Below are 18,817 nucleotides of genomic sequence, written 5' to 3'. Positions count from 1 at the left end.
AAAAGTTTAGTTGATTTGTCGGATTAATTTAAGCATGGAATGAATACCTATTTTGAGTAAAACATGCTTTTTCTTGTTTAGACTTTTCGGAAACTAGCTTTGCAAAATAATGTTTTACCAATTCATTAAGACAATATTATTCTTCATGCTAATTGCTTAGTCATAGATAAAAGTTCAACTTCTAATTTTTTTTTTTTTTTTTTTTTTAGTCTGAAAAGGTTACCGTACAAATGACTCTTTTCTAAAGCTAATTAAATAAGCAAAATCCATTGTTTTAATTGAGTTTGATTCCCAAACTTAGAAAAAATGGATTAATTCAAATTAACCAGCTATTTAGGTAGTTTTAATGTATAGCATTAGATGTGAATTAGGAAAGAGCCGTGTATATTGATAATTAAATTGGTTAATAAATATAGATGGATGAACGTCGTACTCACGGCAGTTTGGGGAAGAAAAAGAAAAACAACCAAAGTGAAATGAAGAAAAAGAAGGTGGATAAGACAAATTAGTGAATATAAATACATAGGACTTTATCATGATTGGCTATACTTGACGTACATGTACTCTTTTTCGTGAAAACGACTAATGAATTAAAGAATCTATGCAGCGCAACGCAGCACAGGTGGGTCGTTTTTGCTCCTTCAAAATCAATTTGGCTCTAAACCCTTTCTTCTTCTTCTTCTTCTTGGATTGGATATTAATGTTTCTGATCAGCTTTGAATGTGATGGAGATAACGACTTCAGTCTCATCTTCCAATCAAATGTATAGCGTTATCTGTTAGTTTCGACTAATTCCTTGGCATATTTAAGAATATTCGGCAACCACTCACATTGTGGTTTTTTGTTTGAATCAAATTTTCTTTTATATTGAGATTTAATTTATTAATTGGAAGTATACCCCATATATATATATATATATATATATATATATTTACAGTTTTCTATGGGATAATAATATCAAGCTAGAAAATATATATATTTATATATGTATATATATATATATATATATATATCAAAGAGGCAAGAAGAAAGTAAAATCAAAATTAACAGAACATGATCCTACATGTGTTATATTATAACTTGTTTCCATGAATATATATATATATATATATACATATATTTATATTTTCCATTTTTCTTCGGTAATAGTTCCCAAAGTCTCTGGATATGATTAATAGTAAACCATATTCACTAGAATTGTGATTGTTATGGAAATTATGATGTTTCGCCCCTTTGTTTAATAATCTTATTTGATCCAAAAGCATACTTGCTGTCTCTTTTCTCTCACATCTGGTTTCCACATATTTGGATCTAAGCTTAATTAAACCTTGTAAAACTAGGGAGTTTGCGTAGAGTCTGTAGACGCTTGATTAATTTTTATGATTTAGTTTTAATTATAAAGTTGACAATTAATGATAAGCAGAAGTTGTAACTTTGACTTGCATGGTTTGCTGCAATACAGGCACAAATTCTGTGAGCTTAACAACTTTATGAAAGTGGCTTCAAGAAATTTAAACATTGGCCACCAGATTCAGCTTCAAGTTTTAGCCATGTTCCCTCAACTTGTTTTTTGCCAATTATGGAAAACCAAGCAATCAAAATTAGTAATTTGACTTCTAAAGTATAGGGTTAATTTTCCTTTGCTTATACCAGAATAAAAAAAAAAAAAAAAAAATTTCTTGAAAGTAGTGTCAAGTACTCTTCAAATCAAATTTCCATCTACACATTTTCAAAATTGTGATTAAGGAAGCTATACATTAGTTACAAAGTTTCCCAAGCAGGGGCACACTTTCACGATAAATGACAGATTAGAGAATGAAAACTAAATAATTTTAGAAAAGATAATTGCTAGTAACTGCTATGGAAAACTGTAATATTGCAATTCATTTCTAGGCAAATATTATATAGGTTTATAAAGTAAGAAACTTAAAAAAGCTATTCTTCAAAGGACTATTATATTAGTAGATTACAATCATTGACAATATTATACCCCTAGTATCATTTGCCCATGATTATCACCAATACAAACTGACAACCACCCACAAAACAGGGCTATGGGGCTAGCCAATGAGATAAAATCCATCCCATGGGCAGTTTGGCTTTTCATAGATATACAAGACTATGGTGTTGTCATTCTTTATGAAAACACAATCACTTTCATTTCGCGACTGTATCCTCCTGCAGGAGCTTATGAGCATGTATCAGAAATGGCACAGAATGCGCAGCAATAATTTCAATGTTGCATGTATCAGGAAATACTTACCTCACGATACTTCCCGTGTACACCTACACACCTGGAAGCACCAATGCTATCACTCTTCAATAAGCTACAAGGACTGTAATTTGCTTTGCTAAGACCATTCTGCATGACCAATGTGTTTTCATTGACACAGTCTGGTTTTTCAGTCGATTGTGACCTTGGGGGACTCAGTAGTGCTGCACGGCCAACTGAAGCTGCATTGTTCTTTTTACCCTTATTAATTTGCTCATCCTCTTCGTGCACACAAACTCGTTCTCTGAGGAAAATAAAGGCTTAACATCAAATATGGAGAAGATGACAACTAACAAAAAAGTGGATAGCCATGAAAAAGCAAAATTTACCTTGGCAAGGAGGTATACCTCCTATCTAGTGGAGAGCTTCTTTCACCATTACTGTGGTATTCCTCAAGATAGGCAAATTGACGCTTGAATCGTTCAACCCCACTGAGTTTATGTAAGATTGTATATGTTGATCATCAACGATGCTTAGGATAACACAAGGAATTTTAAAATAGAAAATAAAAGTGAAAAACATGCAAATTTCAACCAGATGCAATGAAATTACGATAGTGATATCCCCATGGGAAGAAATGTGGAAGCTGTGACATGAACTGGTAAGATTTATGATTTTCTTTACAATAAATCAATAACAATCTGACTAGTTTCAGCTCTATATCTTCCCATGAATACTATACTGGAAAAAAAATGTGACAAATTTGATGGGGTACATGCAAGATCTTTCTGAGGTAGGAGTATAATAATGACAGTATATAATCATGATTGATGATAAAGATCATAATTGAGGTAAATGTAATTCATGAGAAAGCTAAACTGGTTAAAGTCTGGTTACCAACAAGCAAATTTTTCTGGGCTATTTACCTCCTTCATTGATATGGAAAATAGAAAATTATAACTAATCCTCACCTTAAAGACCAGAGTAAACACAAAATGGTTTAGATTGTCACAAACACAAACGCACAAGGACACAGACACATCCATTATCAAAAAAGGGTATATCGGCTGACCTTGGATACATGAATCCACTATGTTTCGCACCTTGGAGGTACTCTTGCAGCATCTTTGGATGATATTCTAAAATCTGTATGCTTCAGAATATATGAATGAGTAGACAATAAGGAAAGAAGAATACTGCCAAAGCAATAAGCATTCTAAGCAATCATCATATGCTTTAATCATACCTCTCTATAAATCAGCTCTCTTACATCATCTTTTGTCAATTTCCTCCTCTCAAACTCAAACTCAAGCCTTGAAATGGGTTGTTTAGATGGTTCATGGTTCACATTTGCCCATCCATCAAAATACGGATCAGCTAATGCCTGAAATTAATACAACCACCTTCATTAGGAAACAGAAATATATAAAGGATAAAATAATAATTATACTTTGCGGAAAAGATCTTACCTCTTCAGCAGAAGGGCGATCTCTAGGATCAAATTCAAGCAAATGCTCAAGCAAACGAAGAGCCAAATGATCCACATTAGGGAATTTTTGTGAGAATGGAATTCGTTGCTTTTTCTTCATGCTATTCAGATATCTTCTGGCCTTTTCATTCCGAATCTGCAGCATAACCATAAAAACAAACTTTATAATGAGTTAAAAGCATAACCAAGTGAAAATAAGGAATCCCCACTTAAATTTAATGACAAGTTTTTCTAATAGCATGCTAACAAAATAAAATATTGATATAAAAAAACTAAAAAAATAAAATAAAAACAAACAAACAAACCCTTGAAATAGATTCTGCAGATGGCGTGCCAAGCAAATCAGTAATGAGTTCCAATTGATGCACCACATTTTTTCCAGGAAACAATGGTTTTCCTGTTAGCATTTCTGCAAATATACATCCTATGCTCCAAATATCAACAGCAGGAGTATACTGCAAAGAATTTACAAAGATGTTTAACTAAAATAAAATCTTAAAAAAAAAAAAAAAAAAAAAACTTATATATAATGAATTTCATTGAAGTAAGAATAATCTGGCATTTCAAAACCAGTCAGGCTATAGTTGGCTGACTTCTCTCACCAATTATGCATCACCTATGATCATTAAAATATGAATACAATTGGAAAATATCCTTTTACATACTAACCTTGGAGAAAAAAGAACCACATAGTTCAGGAGCACGGTACCAACGAGTTGCCACATAATCCTTTGAAAAAACAGAGTTTAGTCAAGATATTGATTGGCAATAAGAAAGAATAACTGCTTAACTTGAACTGCATGAAAGAGACACATACAGTCCAAAAAACAGTTGATGGTGCTTCGTTAAATGATACACGAGCAAGCCCAAAGTCACAAATCTTCAGCTTGCAGTCTGCATTAGCAAGTATATTTTTTGGCTTTAAATCTCGGTGGAAGACATTTCCTGCAAACGTTGAAAAAATTTCAGAGCCAATTGATAACAAAATGAAGTGTAATTCTACAACAGAATAATATAGAGGACTGCTAACCTGTATGTATATACTTCAGAGCCCGAAGCAGCTGGTAGAGAAAAAATCGATAATGCTCAGGAGTAAGATCATCATTTGCCTTAATTACTTGGTGAAGGTCAGATTCCATCAACTCGAACACAACATATATATCCTTGAATTCCCTTCGGCAGGGAGGGAGCATTATATGTTTTATTTCTACAATATCAGGGTGATGCAGCAGCCGAAGGAGCTTGATTTCTCTTAAAATGCGAGTTGCATCAGAGACATGCTCAAAAACATCATTCATCTTCTTGATAGCTACTCTCTCCCCAGTATGCGTGTCAACTGCAGATGCAACAACACCATAGCTACCCTTGCCAACCACTTCTTGAATTTCATATTGACTTGCCTCGCCATATTCTGTGAAAAATTCTTTGTCAAGCATAATCTGAATTAAATCAAGTCATAATTAGTAAACTTTAGAAGCAGAGAAAAGATGGGGTGGCAAAGCAATATTAGATGAGAAATATAAATTGCATTCCAAGAACATTCTTGAACTAAGAATCCAACAGTCAGACCACTATGTAGAAAGTTAATGTAAATAAAGTTTAAGATGTTCTAGTGGAATTATGTTTCCTTGAATATCCATGATCAATTTCCAATTGTTTAAAGAAGTATGCTGCCGACAGAATTTGTAACATCTCTGAAATTTTTTTTTTTTTATCATCTACAGAATCCACATAAACCTTTTTTGCAAGTTATGGCCATAGATTTGTCAAAATAGCATATTGTGCTTCTTGAAAAACAAAGTGAGTTTCCCAGTAGTGTGGTTAAATATTTCAAGAAATGGTATTTCTATGTGGCCATTGTTGAACAGGTTCTCGTATGAAAGAACTAAATGCCCTACTGTTCTCAAATATATACAAGGCTTTCACACAACAACAGATCCTCCACATATTTAACTATGCATAACTTCTAGGTATAAAGACTGGAGAGAAAGCACAAAGATCAATCAAATGGACGTGCATCTATAATTGCTGCTTTCACTTAATTGATGGAGACTGGCTTAGTAAAAATTGCAGAAGCATTTTTGGAACCCAATATTGTAAGCAGCTACAAGCAGAACAGGAACTTGTTACTTAAAAAATTAAAAGTACTACCAACGCAAATATCCAGGAAGTATGTGAAAAACTTTTGTAACAATTCATATGCACAGAGGAACAATAAATCAAACTATTGTTTTAAGCACTCAGGTACCATACTTTATTCTAAAAATTGGTATTATAATAAATCGATCAGATTAACCCAGCGTCTAGATATGTAACTAACACCACAAGGATGATGAGATTCCAAGGCATATATCCAAACCAAAGTGGATAGTCACAAAGATACCCGAAATATTTGCTGCTTTTCTAATTGGTAAATGCTTTAAGAATCAAGAAAAGCATAATTTTCAAGTGTATGCAAAAGAATTTTCCTGTGATCATGATGCAAGAAGATTTTTGTTTTGAATATGTCTTTCTAATCTGAATCATGTTTGAATTATATATTTTCTATTGGCATTTTATTAACAACCAAATCCTCAAAATTCATTATTGGCCAGCTCTACGCCCATAAAATCCAACTCCAATACCATGAACTTCATGTACTCAAAATTTGCATATGGTAGAGATTAAACAGGACGAGAAGAAAAAGCAATTCGACTAAAAATTTGAACTTTACAATTCAAGAAAATTGCTGTGTTTATGATAGGACGAGTGACGGGGGATTAGATGTAAGGCTCAAAGGTAATAGACAAAAAGGCAAAAACTGAACCCAAAAAAAAAAAAAAAAAAAAAAAAAAAAAAAAAGAACTATAATAAGGAAAAGTGCATAGCAGCAGAGCATCGAGAAAAGAAGAACACCAAAAGTCACTATTTCCTTTCCTGAGCATCGAGAAAAGAAGAACACCAAAAGACACTATTTCCTTTCCAGACCAAATGGACAAAAAGAAAAGAACAGAAAAGAAAAATTAAAAAAAAAAAGAAGAAAAAACCTTAAAAGACCTCGTTGTTTTTCTGGCAACAATTACACCAGGAAAACGAAACTGGTTGGCTCTCCCAAAGGTCTTGAAATAACCCACGGGATGGTATCAATCAATCAATAGTTCAATACAGTCATGGGTTTGTCTCCGTGTGTAATATATATATATATATATATATATATGATGTATGCATGTATGTATGTATGTTACCATGTAAGTACGTATATATGCAAGTGGATATCCATAGAAAAGTCCAAAATTGAGGCTGTCAATGGAATTGGTATTATTGAGCGATGAGCATACGCAAAAGAATTTGATGCAAATGCTTAATATATTCAATATGAAAGTCAAAATTGGTACATATAATAACAACTGAAGATTTTGAAGATAAACAGAGACAGAGACAGAGACAGAGAATGGTTCCAAAATATGAAATAAAAACCATTCAGTTGAGGAAAAAGACACCACTTGTTGCAACCCCGAAAGTTCTCAAATTGCGGACCTGGACCTCATCTTATCTCTCACTCTCTCACACAGACAGATACAAAAAGATAAATAGATAAAAAGAGCAGCTTTAATGGGTTTCTATGTGACTGACCTTATGACCCTCCATGGAGGCTAGCCTTTGATGGGTTCTCAAGGGGACCATGATGGGTTTCAGACCCTTTACTGTGATTATTTTGATCATCAACTCGCTCTGATCATCATCTAGTTCTTCAGCCGTAGATGAAGATGACAATGGAGTTGATCGGTGCACGATTTCTTCTGGCGAAGTAATGGATGGTTGGCAGTTACAGTCTGTGGAAGGAGAAGGACAAGAAGAAGGGAGACATGGAAAAAACCGAAGAAAACAGTCCATGGTGGTGGGGGTAAATCTGTGACGCCACGCACCGAATCTTTTCCCACCATCAACTGTGCTCTGTGTCCGACTATCTGTTTTTTTGACTCTTTTTATCTCTCTCTCCCACTGTTTCTGCTGTTTTTCCGGACCTCTGAAATGGGTTTGAATATTTTGATCAAATCATCATGAATTCTATTTTGACAAATCTTCCATTTAATTTGGAAAAAATAATTAAAAAAAAAAAAACATTTTTGATGGCGACAGTTCTTGTTGTTTTGTTTAATTAAATTGTGGGACAGCGTGAGCTGTGAATGTAAACCAATCCTCATTAATCAGGTAACAGATTTTTTTTTTTTAATGTATTTATAAGTTTTAATTTTTAGAAGACATATGATGGTTCCATTAATATTCATGAGCCGGCAGTGTCATTGTTTTTAACTCATGTTTGAGTAATGCTACCGTTACTAAATTTGTTGTTTACGTTGGTAATTCAACAATCTTTAGAAGGAATAATGAAACACAATTCAAGTTAATAAAATATTATTCACATCATTTAATAAAAATTTTATATTTATTATATTATTATCTTATTTCAGCAAAAAAAAAAAAAAGGTATTATTATTTATATTTAAAGCAAAAAAGGTGAAGAAATAGTGGATAGAAGCTTGGAATTTTTATTTGGAATATTTATTTATTTATTTTTTTTTTTGTGCTAAATGGAAAAGAAGATTGGTGGTTGAAAAAGCAAACTTCATCCAGAAGCATGAAGAAATACCATGTCATTTGGTGGTGGAAGTCACTTTTTTATGTTAAACATGTTCATGGAAAATGCCATCCCAAAGAGCGTAGAAATATGGATCCAAAGATGAAAGGAAAGCTTTGAATGACTTTATTCAACACCTTGATTGCGGTAAGAAGAAAATGAATGAACACATTACATCCTCAATGGAGACCAATTGAGAATATCAACCAGACGTGCAATATTTATTCTCATAATCCCCTAAGCTAAAAGCAAAATTGTACTAGCCTATTTACCCCTTTGAAAAGTTGTCACATTTATACCAAGCAATCAATATTCATTACCTATTACAACCCATTCTTTTTAGTATACATTTATTTGACATTTTAATTTTGTTTCATTTCCATACCCTTTTAGTCTATACATTTATTCCAAAGTTTAAATTATAACAACAACCCCACCAACTTCCCTTAAAAAAGCAAATTACAAATATAATTTTTACATTTTGAGAAATTATAGAAATATCCCCTCATATTTATATATTTTTACAAGAAAAAGTTAGAAGTGTTTCTCTAATAATAATTTTACAAGAATATAAGGATATATCTACAAAATTAGCAAGAGTTGAGGCGCACCGCTCCAACTGTTCAACAAGACAGGGGCTTAGCAGCAATCACAGAGCTCACAGGGCAGCCATTGAAGCAGCTCCTTTCCTCCGTTGAAGCGAGTTTTCTAACTTCATCTCCTCTCTTTTCCTTCTGTTTCTCATTTCCCTTTTACCTTTTTCTTTTATTTTTATCCTATATTTCGTCGCATATCGTCGATACGTCTTCAAAAACTGTAATTTTCTTACCTAAGTTTCTCAAAAATCGAAATTTCTTCGACAATCAATACTTTAATCTTTGTTTCGGGACCTTCACTTGTTAAAACTCTCAATTGGTATGCACTTTAAATTTGGTCTTAACAAATTATTCACTTATTATGCAAATTTCATTGCTTGCATTTTTATTTTTTTTCTACTATTAAGTGTACTACTTATGATATATTGAGTTTGATATTTCGTAGTGGAATTTGCTTGCTAATCTTATTTGTTATCATTTTTGTTGCTTTTGTAGTTTCCAATCTGTTGAAATGGTACAGTGCTGGGAACTTCCTTAGTGGTGGGGATCTTGTTGTTCAAAATTTGCTTAACATATTTTGAAAAAAGATGGCTATAATGTATATGAGTTCTGGAAGTTCAATATGTCATCCATTCCCTTCATCAGGAACTAAACTGGTAAAAAATTGAATCACTTTATTCATGTTTGTTTGTAATGATGTGATGTTGTATACGTGTTTTTTACTCTGAATTTTTGAATGACTTCATCATATCAAGGCAACTCAAATGAATTTTTGAATGACTTCATCATATATAAAGGCAACTCAAACAGCTCTATCCTTGGGGTTTTGCTTCTCAAATTGTAGAAGTTCTAGCTGGCGGAAGGAAATGGGGTTTATTGTCCTTATGAGCAAGGTGGGCAAGAGTAACTTAAGTTTTTGTTTGCCCCAATTTAGGATTTCCAATCTGAAAGTTGAAATTTGATGAAGAAAAGTTTAAATTTTTTTCTCCTTTTCTTCTCTTTTAGAGAAACTGTGTTCAGGACAGGTTGGCAATAAGTTCTTCAAATCGTATTTGCTCCAATAAGCGTAGTAGTGAATCCCTAGCTAGTTCAAGATCAATTGAAAAGTAAGATGTCTCTTGCTCTATAGGATGCTATCAATTTATTGTTTCTGATGTTCATTTTAACAAGTTTCACTGGGCATCGCTGTTTTAGTGCTCGGTTGTACTTGTCCTTTGTTTTGGTCTGAAGTGGAAGGAATTTCATTTTGAATTTAGGAAAACTACCAAGAAGGTAGGAAAGAAAGAACACCACTTGTGGAAGAAAAGAGATTCATCTGGTTCTGGGCAGAAAGCACTCAATCTCGTTAGACTTGTGAGTCTTTAATCATCATGTTTTTCAAAGACACGACATCAGTTTATAGGATATATAGTGTTCTAGTTAATTTTCAAGTTTTGTACAAATGAGAGATTCTCTGATTAGTCTCCTTAACATCTTGCAAATTCTCAAGGACAGGTTTCTGGTCTTCCTAATGAGAAAGAGGCTGTTTATGGAGCATTAGACAAATGGACAGCTTGGGAGACAGAGTTCCCGTTGGTTGCAGCAGTTAAGGCTTTGAGAATCTTGAGGAAGAATAGACAATGGATGCGTTTAATTCAGGTTTGTTGTTATATTGTTATGAACCAATACTGTTATACCTCTGATGCAATATAGATTATTTCTGTTATTTAGGTGGCAAAGTGGATGTTGAGCAAAGGTCAAGGAGCAACAATGGGAACATATGACGCCCTTCTACTTGCATTTGATATGGATGAGAGGGTAGATGAAGCTGAATCATTATGGAACATGATTTTGCATACACATACACGCTCTCTCTCAAAGCGGCTCTTTTCTAGGATGATCTCTTTGTATGATCATCATGACATGCAAACTAAAATAATAGAGGTAATTTGACTTGTCCAGAACAATAACTGAGATAGTTATGAAGAGTTGAATACCATTACATTACCAATATCAAACATTCTGCACCTTCTTTGGGGAAACAAATCAAATCTTTAGCGTTAGCAACCACTTGCATAATTTTTTAAACTCGGTAAGTATTTTATGATGATTCTAAGCTTTAATTTTTCCCTTTGAGAAATTAGGTATTTGCAGACATGGAGGAGTTGGGTGTAAGACCAGATGAAGATACTGTCAGGAGAGTGGCACATGCCTTTCGGGATCTAGGCCAAGAAGAGAAAAGAAAGCTTTTTTTAAGAAAATACCAGTGCAAATGGAAGTATATCCACTTCAACGGTGAAAGGGTTAGAGTTAGAAGAGATGAATGGAGCGAGGATGGCAGCTCAACTAACTGAAAATGGATATTTTTGGCATTAAGGGCACAGGACCTGATCTGCCTGTGTTAGAATTGATTACTAGAAGAAATTTAAATATTTGCACCAGGGGTATGTTCAACTTGATATTTTCAACGGGCTTGCAACTAAAGATTGTTCTTTAATGAACATTAATTTGGTTTCTGGTCCAATGAGCTATGTACTACTTCCGACATCTGAAGGTGAGTGGTTTTTCAGCCGATGATTTCTTGACGTATAGATAGAGAACATATATATATATATATATATATATTTTTTTTTTTTCAATTTTTTGGTAGAAAAGAAAAGGTTGGAGATATTTACAGATATGTGGTAAGATTGACTGTTATACGTTAGAGTAGAGGTTTCTGTATTGATCCATTTGATTAAATCATGTTATGCAAGCAATTTTGGGTTCTTTATGGTTGGAGACCACTGTTATGGTTCACTTTATTTTCTACCCAAACATTGTCACAAGTAACCGCATTGCATCTAGAGGTTGATTTTAGAAATTTTGTACTGGTTACACGATTGAAAGCACTGAGTACTTAACTAACCCATTACCATTGATTTAGTACATGGAGTAAGCAATGAATTCCCCTTGTTACGTTGTGATTAAAACAGAGGAAATTGTTTATTAGAAGCAAAGTTGGGAACTAATAAAGTGAAACAATCATTCAAGGGACAGTCTTTCCAGGAAGCTATTATTCATACCCCATTAAGGAATAAGGAATTCATCGCAATAATTTTCATTATTTAATCATAACAAGCATGGTAAATATAGACAGTGCTCTGTGGACTAGAAAGCCAATATACTGAAAAAGTGAAACCGAGCTCAATTGGGAAATTTGAAATGTTCTCCATCTTTATACGGTATGCTCATCAAGACAAATTTTGTTATTACTTCATTTAGGCTTCAGGGAAGTGAATGAAATATTATTTTTATAGTTTTCATCCCCAGTCTTAATATAGTAAATGAAATTAAAAAAAAAAAAAAAAAGAAGAAAGAAAAAAAAGAAAAAAAAGAAGAAGAAAAAAGACCCCACAACGATAATTCCTATCCTAGTCCTTCCATTTCTTATATCCTAATGTAAAGGTAGTTCCCTGTCTCTTATCTCTATTCCCCTATATATAATTTGGATTGAAATGAAGAAACAGAACATAAAGTGCCTAAATCTTGAAAAACAATTATGCTAAAGACACTGCGATGGGACTTCTAACAGTATGGAAAATATTGCTCCATGTATACCAACCAAAAGCATACTCGTTGTTTTGATGCTTACTTAGTGTCTCCTTTCTTGCTTCAACCGTTATTATGAAGCTCTTCTTCTGGCCAGTGTGATCAAATAATAATATGCATGGGTTAGCCTTTATAGAGATTCCCACAGGTGGCTTGGAGGTAAAGAAGTAAATGCTCTTTCCCCAACCTACATTTGTGACTGTCCTCTTTACAGTCACTGTGCCATTGAGTTTGGAGATTGCCAAAGAAGGATAGTTAAGGTTGACTGAAGTGGGGGGCGTTGTTGGACACTTGAACTTTGGGTCGACAGTTTTGACTCCTACACTGCATAAGTACAGAAGGTAGTCTGTGTATGAAGCATCATATACAAGGCCAGGATCTGCTGCCTTGATGGGACTAAAGTGACCAGAACCATATGCAAAGGGAGTTGCAAACTCGCCAGATGCATCGGTCAGCGGTAAGCCCACGTTGTTTATTACATCAGCTGCAAGGTAAATATGATTTAGGTTCAGCATAAGTATCAGGCAGTTAAGACAACATTAGAGAGACCTCAAAATAAAATAAAATAAAAAATCAAATCAATGGAGCTCAGAAACAGAGGATACAATGAAAAAGATGGCAAATAAGCAATCATTTGTGCTTTTTACAAATGAAGTGTTGCTCTTTCTAATATGATTTTGATATAGGTTACCTGTGGTCATGAGAGCTGATCTTATGGCAGCGCTACTCCAAGTAGGGTGTATGGCTTTGAGAAGTGCTGCTGCTCCAGAAACATGAGGGCAAGACATTGATGTCCCAGAGAAGATATTATACTTAACAACTCTATGATCTCCTTCATACCTTGTAGGTGAATCCATCCCTGTCCATGCCGCCAAGATATTCAGACCTGGAGCTGTGATGTCCGGCTGCCAAAGCAAAACAAGGATAAAAATGATTCAAACCCATTACACTATGGAGGTTTTGATCTTGTTCATAGCAAAATATAAGTCAAGAGTACCTTGAGAATATTGGGGTCTATGATATTTGGACCCCTACTAGAGAATGCAGCCATGGAAGGTGCTGGCTTAGTATGCAACACTGTTTTTCCTGGTATAATAGTTGCAACTGGATTTTTGGTAGAGTTAATGTATTCAAGTATTTTAACAGCATCGGTATAAAGTATTGCAGTGGCAGGAAGAAGATGAGCATCACAAGCTAGCTCATCTCCATTTGCCTTACTGTTTCCCAATATAAAACCAATACCCCCTGCTCTTTTCACTTCTATGCCTTTCTCAATTCTTAACCCACTACCCCTCATGCACAACACTATCTTTCCCTTGACCTTCTCTGGTGAAAGAGAGCCTGGAAGGCATTGTCTGCAACATTGAGATTTTTTTTTTTTTGGGAGTCATTTACAGGGATGTAGATACAACAACATAATCAAAACAATATCAAACTAGAAGGACATAAATTAGTACCCTGCCATGTCTTTGGATACATTCCCTTGAACTACATCTGCAGCATATACTAAAGGGTACATCTTCCTTTCTAGCTTGCTTGGTGTCACAGTTTGTCCCTGATGATTAAGGTGGTTGAATCAGCAATTGAGATATTTTTCATCCAAAGACAGAGAAAACAAGTACTTTTGTGTACAACATTAATTACCATCATTTGTAAACCTTTTCATTAGTTACCTGTAGTTTCTTGCCATTTCCAAGCACAACAGGTGCGATAAATTCTCTGTCCACGCTGCTAGCACCCACAGTGATGATCCATGGAGCCGGGTTTGATAAAGTTGAAGGGGTAGGACCAGAGTTTCCAGCACTACATGACACAACAATGTTTTTCTTAATAGCATGTAAAGCTCCAATGGCAATGGGATCATCGGTGTAATTTAGAGCACTAGCGGTCCCAATCGATATGCTTAGTACATTAACACCATCTGCTATGGCATCGTCGATGGCTGCAAACATGTCTTCGTCAAAGCATGTATTTCCATCAGATTTTGATTTGCCTGGTATTGGCCAGCACACTTTGTAAATGGCAAGGCGAGCCAATGGGGCGCCACCAGAGGCAGTGCCACGGGCAAAGCCACCGATGGCTGAGGCATTAGCAACTGTCCTTCCTCCAGCGGTTGAGGATGTATGTGTTCCATGGCCGTCTGTGTCACGGCATGATCGGTAGTCCAATGAAGTGTTTAGGGGACCATAGTTTTGCTCATAACCCTTGATGTAATATCGAGCTCCAATGATTTTCCTGCAAAACAAATTAAGCCATGGTTAAGTTGTGTATACTTTTTTAGCTGTGATAAATATTGTATAAAAACATAAAGATTTGCCTTATTTTAAATTGTTATATATATATATATATATATATATGTTGGGTATAAATTTTGTAACTCGACACAAGATTAGAATCAGCATTTGATCCCTGTTTTGAAATTTAAGGTGGAACTTGGAAGATGTATAATATAATGAGTACTCTTATGTGTATTAATTCTTTTAGGATGCCAACTGCATATGGATTAATAAATTTTAAGCAAAAAATTAACAAAAGTGAGCCACTAGCATAGGGATAGCTTATATGTCGCCACATGGTACAACAAGATGTTCGTATAAAACCAACATTTTGTACAAGATAAGCAATGTTTTATACCTTTGAAAGCTCTTTGTAAAATTAATAACAAGCAATGTTTTATACCTGTGAAAGCTCTTTGTAAAATTAATAATAATTTAGCGTAGAATTTCATCTTCAACTCTCTTTTTTGGTTAACATTATTCTCTATATGCCATCCTATAGAGTGGTCGGTATGAATTATTCAATTCATCAAAGAGGAAAAAAGGGTAAGTAATTATTCAAAATGGTATAAAAATTTAGTAATTGTTAGTGAATGAGTTATAACTTGTTATCAAATTCATTATTTAAGATAAAAATAAAAAAATAGAACGAATATATAATTGGTAGAGATACTGTAGGATGTCATACAGATGAGGTGCCTAGAGATGTTCAATCAGAGTCTATTTAGAAGGATAAGTGGCCAACTGAAATATACCCATATCATCCTAAAATTCGACCATTTCCTCATGAATAATGGGAAGTTGGGATCCAATTCACTTTTGAATCATATCCATGTCGTCTAAAGATGACAAATCAGAAGAAAACAAACAGGCTGGCTTGTCATCCACACAAAGGCATATTGGAAACCATTGGTAGAAAGTTCACAAGATTGTAAATAAAAGATTCCAAAAAACATTTAAATCGATTATTTGGTTGATCGAAATGGACAAGCTTTAGGGGTTACCAACACAAGGTCATAAACTTTTTTTCTTTATAATATTTCTACCCTATACAAGAATCCAAAGATAGAAATCACATAAACAACGGGTTGTGTAGGGTAAGAATGCAGGCCTTAGATGGCTCTGTCATTGAAAATGCCTTTTATTGATGCTTTGGAAAAGGCAGCAATTAGAGATGGACAAAGTTCATAAAAGGATTTCTAATGCCAAGAGTACTACTGGGTTTTCCAATAAAATGGCTCCCCACTTTGTTGTGTGTGATGAGAAAACTGTATGATACTAGTTTATATAATACGGTTTTCTGATTTTCTATATTTCTAATTAAGCATGTAATGCAGTTTGCATTTAAATTCTCCTAAATTAAAGCAAAAACTTTATGTTACCAAATTCCCAGCAAATTAAATTAAACGTGCAAGTTGTGTGATGAATGTCTGGGTATATGAAAATCACACATGCATCTACTTTCAGTCTGCCCAGGCAACTCTTACTAAGAATATAGGATTTACTTTTACTTTAGAATATTATAGAGGGGGGGTCCTCAGCACCAAAGAGAAGAGGATAAGTAAGCCTACTAGTATTAGTTACTTTTCCTAGATTTTCTCAGAAAATAATCCTTTTAATTAAAAATTTCTAAAAGAGAAATTAGATGTCTAAAAAGGCCATGTGTGGTGCTCTTATGGACATGTTAACCCGTTAGGTCCGAGAGCTGGTTGGGCGGTGCGTCACAGTATTTGTCGCCATTGACATTATTACTTAAAACTCATATATAATGGGGTTTTATTTATATATATAATCCGGTTTTAATATGGTAAAGATGTCCTTACAATCTTTCTAGATAAATTTCTTATTATATCCATTTTGTATATGTATTTATTATTATATTTTTGTGTATATATATATTATATAAAATAAAAATCTTTCGGAGTGTTACTCTGGCCTCTGGGGAACACACTGTGTGGTAACCCGGTTGCCCATTATAGGAAAAATACAGATCAAGACCATGGAATCCCATGAGACAGATAGTTTTCCATGCCAAACAAAGCCATGCTTAATTATGAACATCAATTTTAAGACCCAAAAAGCAAATTCCTAGTAGGACCACCATGGAAAAAACCAGCAAGCAATTATTTCCCTGAGTTTTTGTGCTGTGAAAAGTAATACGTAGTAAAAGACATAAAATCAAAATCACGTGTATTCCTAGACTTTTGAAAGCCCTAAAACTGAAATACAGCCATAGAAGCAAAAATAATAAAAAAAATAAAAAAGTCATTTCACAAGATGTATATGGAAAGAAAAAAATAAACATATATATATGACTCACTTATTGCAATTGGATGAATTGAAAGCAGGTCCAGATTGGCAGATTCCTTTCCATGATTTTGGAATGGGTCCCATTCCTTCATCACTGAAACTCTGAGATTCTGGCCATACACCTGATCAACACCGTTCAACACAATCATATATACTAGCCATTGTCACATGCAATCATATCCCTTTTTGCTCACATATCCATGCATGTATGTGTGTGTGTGTGTATATATATATATATATAGACCGAGAGATATACAATACAGAGAGAGATGAAGAATCACATGTGAACAGTCATAGGACAAAAAACAACAATATATATGAAATGTTGTTTATATCGATCATGATATAATTACCACTGTCCAAGAGACCAACAACGACTTCTTGGCCATATTTGGCTTTGGATAATAATTCTTCCCCCATATTCTTGAAGAAGTATGGACGATGACCACCATCTTCCTCTTCCAACCCTACAAATTCCCATGACCTTGTTGTGTGCAATGAGTACTTCCTTGGGTAGCTCCGCCATACAGACACCACCTCTTCCATTTCTGTGAAAATCAACCATTAATATTGATGATCAGATTAGATTGCAACAATATTATTCATAATCCAAAAGCAAAACCCATATATATATATATATATATTTCTAATTGGGCATCCGCACTTTTTTTTTAAGAAAAAAAGAAGAAGAAGTTAAACTCAGGATATCGTGGTGTGATATGTATGTATATATGAATATATGATGGTTTTATTTACCAGACAATCTGGAGGCTTCATCTGGGGAGAGCACTGCAGCGAAGCCATTGATGCTGTGCTTGTAACTGTAGAGAAGAGAATCTCTGGCTTCTTCCTCAGTCTTTTTCACATGGAGCAAATATGAATGATGGGTACTTTCAATCTCATGCAATGCTTTTTCTCCACTGTGCTCTCCAAAATATACTATATACACCTATAAACAAAAAAAGAAAAGAACAGAAAAAAAAACCATATAAATATTAATAAATATATTAACACATGATTAATATAATATGATTTTTTAATAAATGAAAATTAAAAAAAGAAGAAAAAATCAACCTGTTTTTCTGCACACAAGGCCAAGAGAGGAAGAAGGAATAGGAGAACAGCAAGAAGAGGAAGTTTGGCCATTGTTGCCGAAGATATAATGGAAGTATACACAAATCTTGGAAACGATCTAATGGCGTATTTATATAGAATTATTGTAAGCAAATGGAATCTGAACCAAATTCTATCTTCAAAAAATCAAAAACTACTGTCCCTGTTTTGTACGTAGGGTCGGGACCCGGATGGATATGCACACGCTACTTTTAACGAATACTGTATGGCCGATTCAGTTCCCCTATTGACTTGGTATAATATGGAGTTTCTTTCTCACTGGACTGTACTCTCAAGTTGATTATATCCATTTTTTTTTTCACTTTAATTCTTTTTAATTTTTGTAATTTTTAAATTTGACTGATAAAGTGTGTGTTTTTTATATGTGCAGTTTGTTATTTGGCTTTTGCTTTATTTTATTATTATTATTATATATATATATTTTTTACCTAGCTAGCTTGTGGATGAAGTGGTATTTTGAAGAGAAAAAAGTGGTCTTAAGACTCAGAATTGAGGTGGACTGACAATGACATGTAATTTTGTGTATAATTTTTAATTAAAAGCAAAAGACAAAAAAGAAAGCTATGCAATGCCTTATCATTTGTATCCATTTCAATCATCACAATATACATA

General features: G+C 34.0%; 3 protein-coding genes across 11 annotated transcripts; 1 reads left to right on the top strand and 2 right to left on the bottom strand.

The window, feature by feature from the left end:
- Nucleotides 1-1,859: 1,859 nt before the first annotated feature.
- LOC107413180 (mitogen-activated protein kinase 12) lies at nt 1,860-7,829 on the bottom strand. 7 transcript variants are annotated; one of them, XM_016021064.4, is made up of 11 exons: nt 7,314-7,829; nt 4,732-5,140; nt 4,519-4,646; nt 4,371-4,430; nt 4,007-4,156; nt 3,682-3,837; nt 3,459-3,596; nt 3,285-3,358; nt 2,602-2,703; nt 2,264-2,516; nt 1,860-2,178 (listed from the first exon to the last, which is right to left on the bottom strand). In XM_016021064.4, the coding sequence occupies exons 1-11, from the start codon at nt 7,572-7,574 to the stop codon at nt 2,158-2,160; spliced, it is 1,752 nt and encodes a 583-aa protein (XP_015876550.2). In that variant the 5' UTR covers nt 7,575-7,829; the 3' UTR covers nt 1,860-2,157. The 7 variants fall into 7 exon arrangements, with proteins under 7 accessions (XP_015876550.2, XP_024922375.2, XP_015876574.2 ...); XM_025066607.2 differs by having other exon boundaries at nt 4,732-5,112; nt 7,314-7,332; XM_016021088.4 differs by lacking the exon at nt 7,314-7,829 and adding an exon at nt 6,728-6,882 and having other exon boundaries at nt 4,732-5,112.
- Nucleotides 7,830-8,849: 1,020 nt separating this feature from the next.
- Nucleotides 8,850-11,667, top strand: LOC107413280 (pentatricopeptide repeat-containing protein At4g18975, chloroplastic). 3 transcript variants are annotated; one of them, XM_025066615.3, is made up of 8 exons: nt 8,850-9,018; nt 9,411-9,571; nt 9,713-9,808; nt 9,921-10,021; nt 10,172-10,268; nt 10,410-10,553; nt 10,626-10,838; nt 11,039-11,667. In XM_025066615.3, the coding sequence occupies exons 2-8, from the start codon at nt 9,503-9,505 to the stop codon at nt 11,246-11,248; spliced, it is 930 nt and encodes a 309-aa protein (XP_024922383.1). In that variant the 5' UTR covers nt 8,850-9,018; nt 9,411-9,502; the 3' UTR covers nt 11,249-11,667. The 3 variants fall into 3 exon arrangements, with proteins under 3 accessions (XP_024922383.1, XP_015876682.1, XP_015876689.1); XM_016021196.4 differs by having other exon boundaries at nt 8,851-9,234; XM_016021203.4 differs by lacking the exon at nt 8,850-9,018 and having other exon boundaries at nt 9,432-9,571; nt 9,671-9,808.
- A 606-nt stretch (nt 11,668-12,273) lies between these two features.
- Nucleotides 12,274-18,475, bottom strand: LOC107413271 (subtilisin-like protease SBT5.6). The gene is made up of 9 exons (XM_016021184.4): nt 18,146-18,475; nt 17,828-18,020; nt 17,425-17,619; nt 17,082-17,193; nt 14,159-14,720; nt 13,943-14,040; nt 13,483-13,840; nt 13,177-13,390; nt 12,274-12,969 (listed from the first exon to the last, which is right to left on the bottom strand). Exons 1-9 carry the CDS (start codon nt 18,215-18,217, stop codon nt 12,434-12,436), a joined length of 2,340 nt encoding a protein of 779 aa, XP_015876670.1. The 5' UTR covers nt 18,218-18,475; the 3' UTR covers nt 12,274-12,433.
- Nucleotides 18,476-18,817: the final 342 nt, after the last annotated feature.

The sequence above is a fragment of the Ziziphus jujuba genome, chromosome 1 (assembly GCF_031755915.1).
Source record: "Ziziphus jujuba cultivar Dongzao chromosome 1, ASM3175591v1".
In the NCBI taxonomy this organism is placed as follows: Eukaryota; Viridiplantae; Streptophyta; class Magnoliopsida; order Rosales; family Rhamnaceae; genus Ziziphus; species Ziziphus jujuba.
This window is presented reverse-complemented; position numbering and strand designations above follow the sequence as displayed.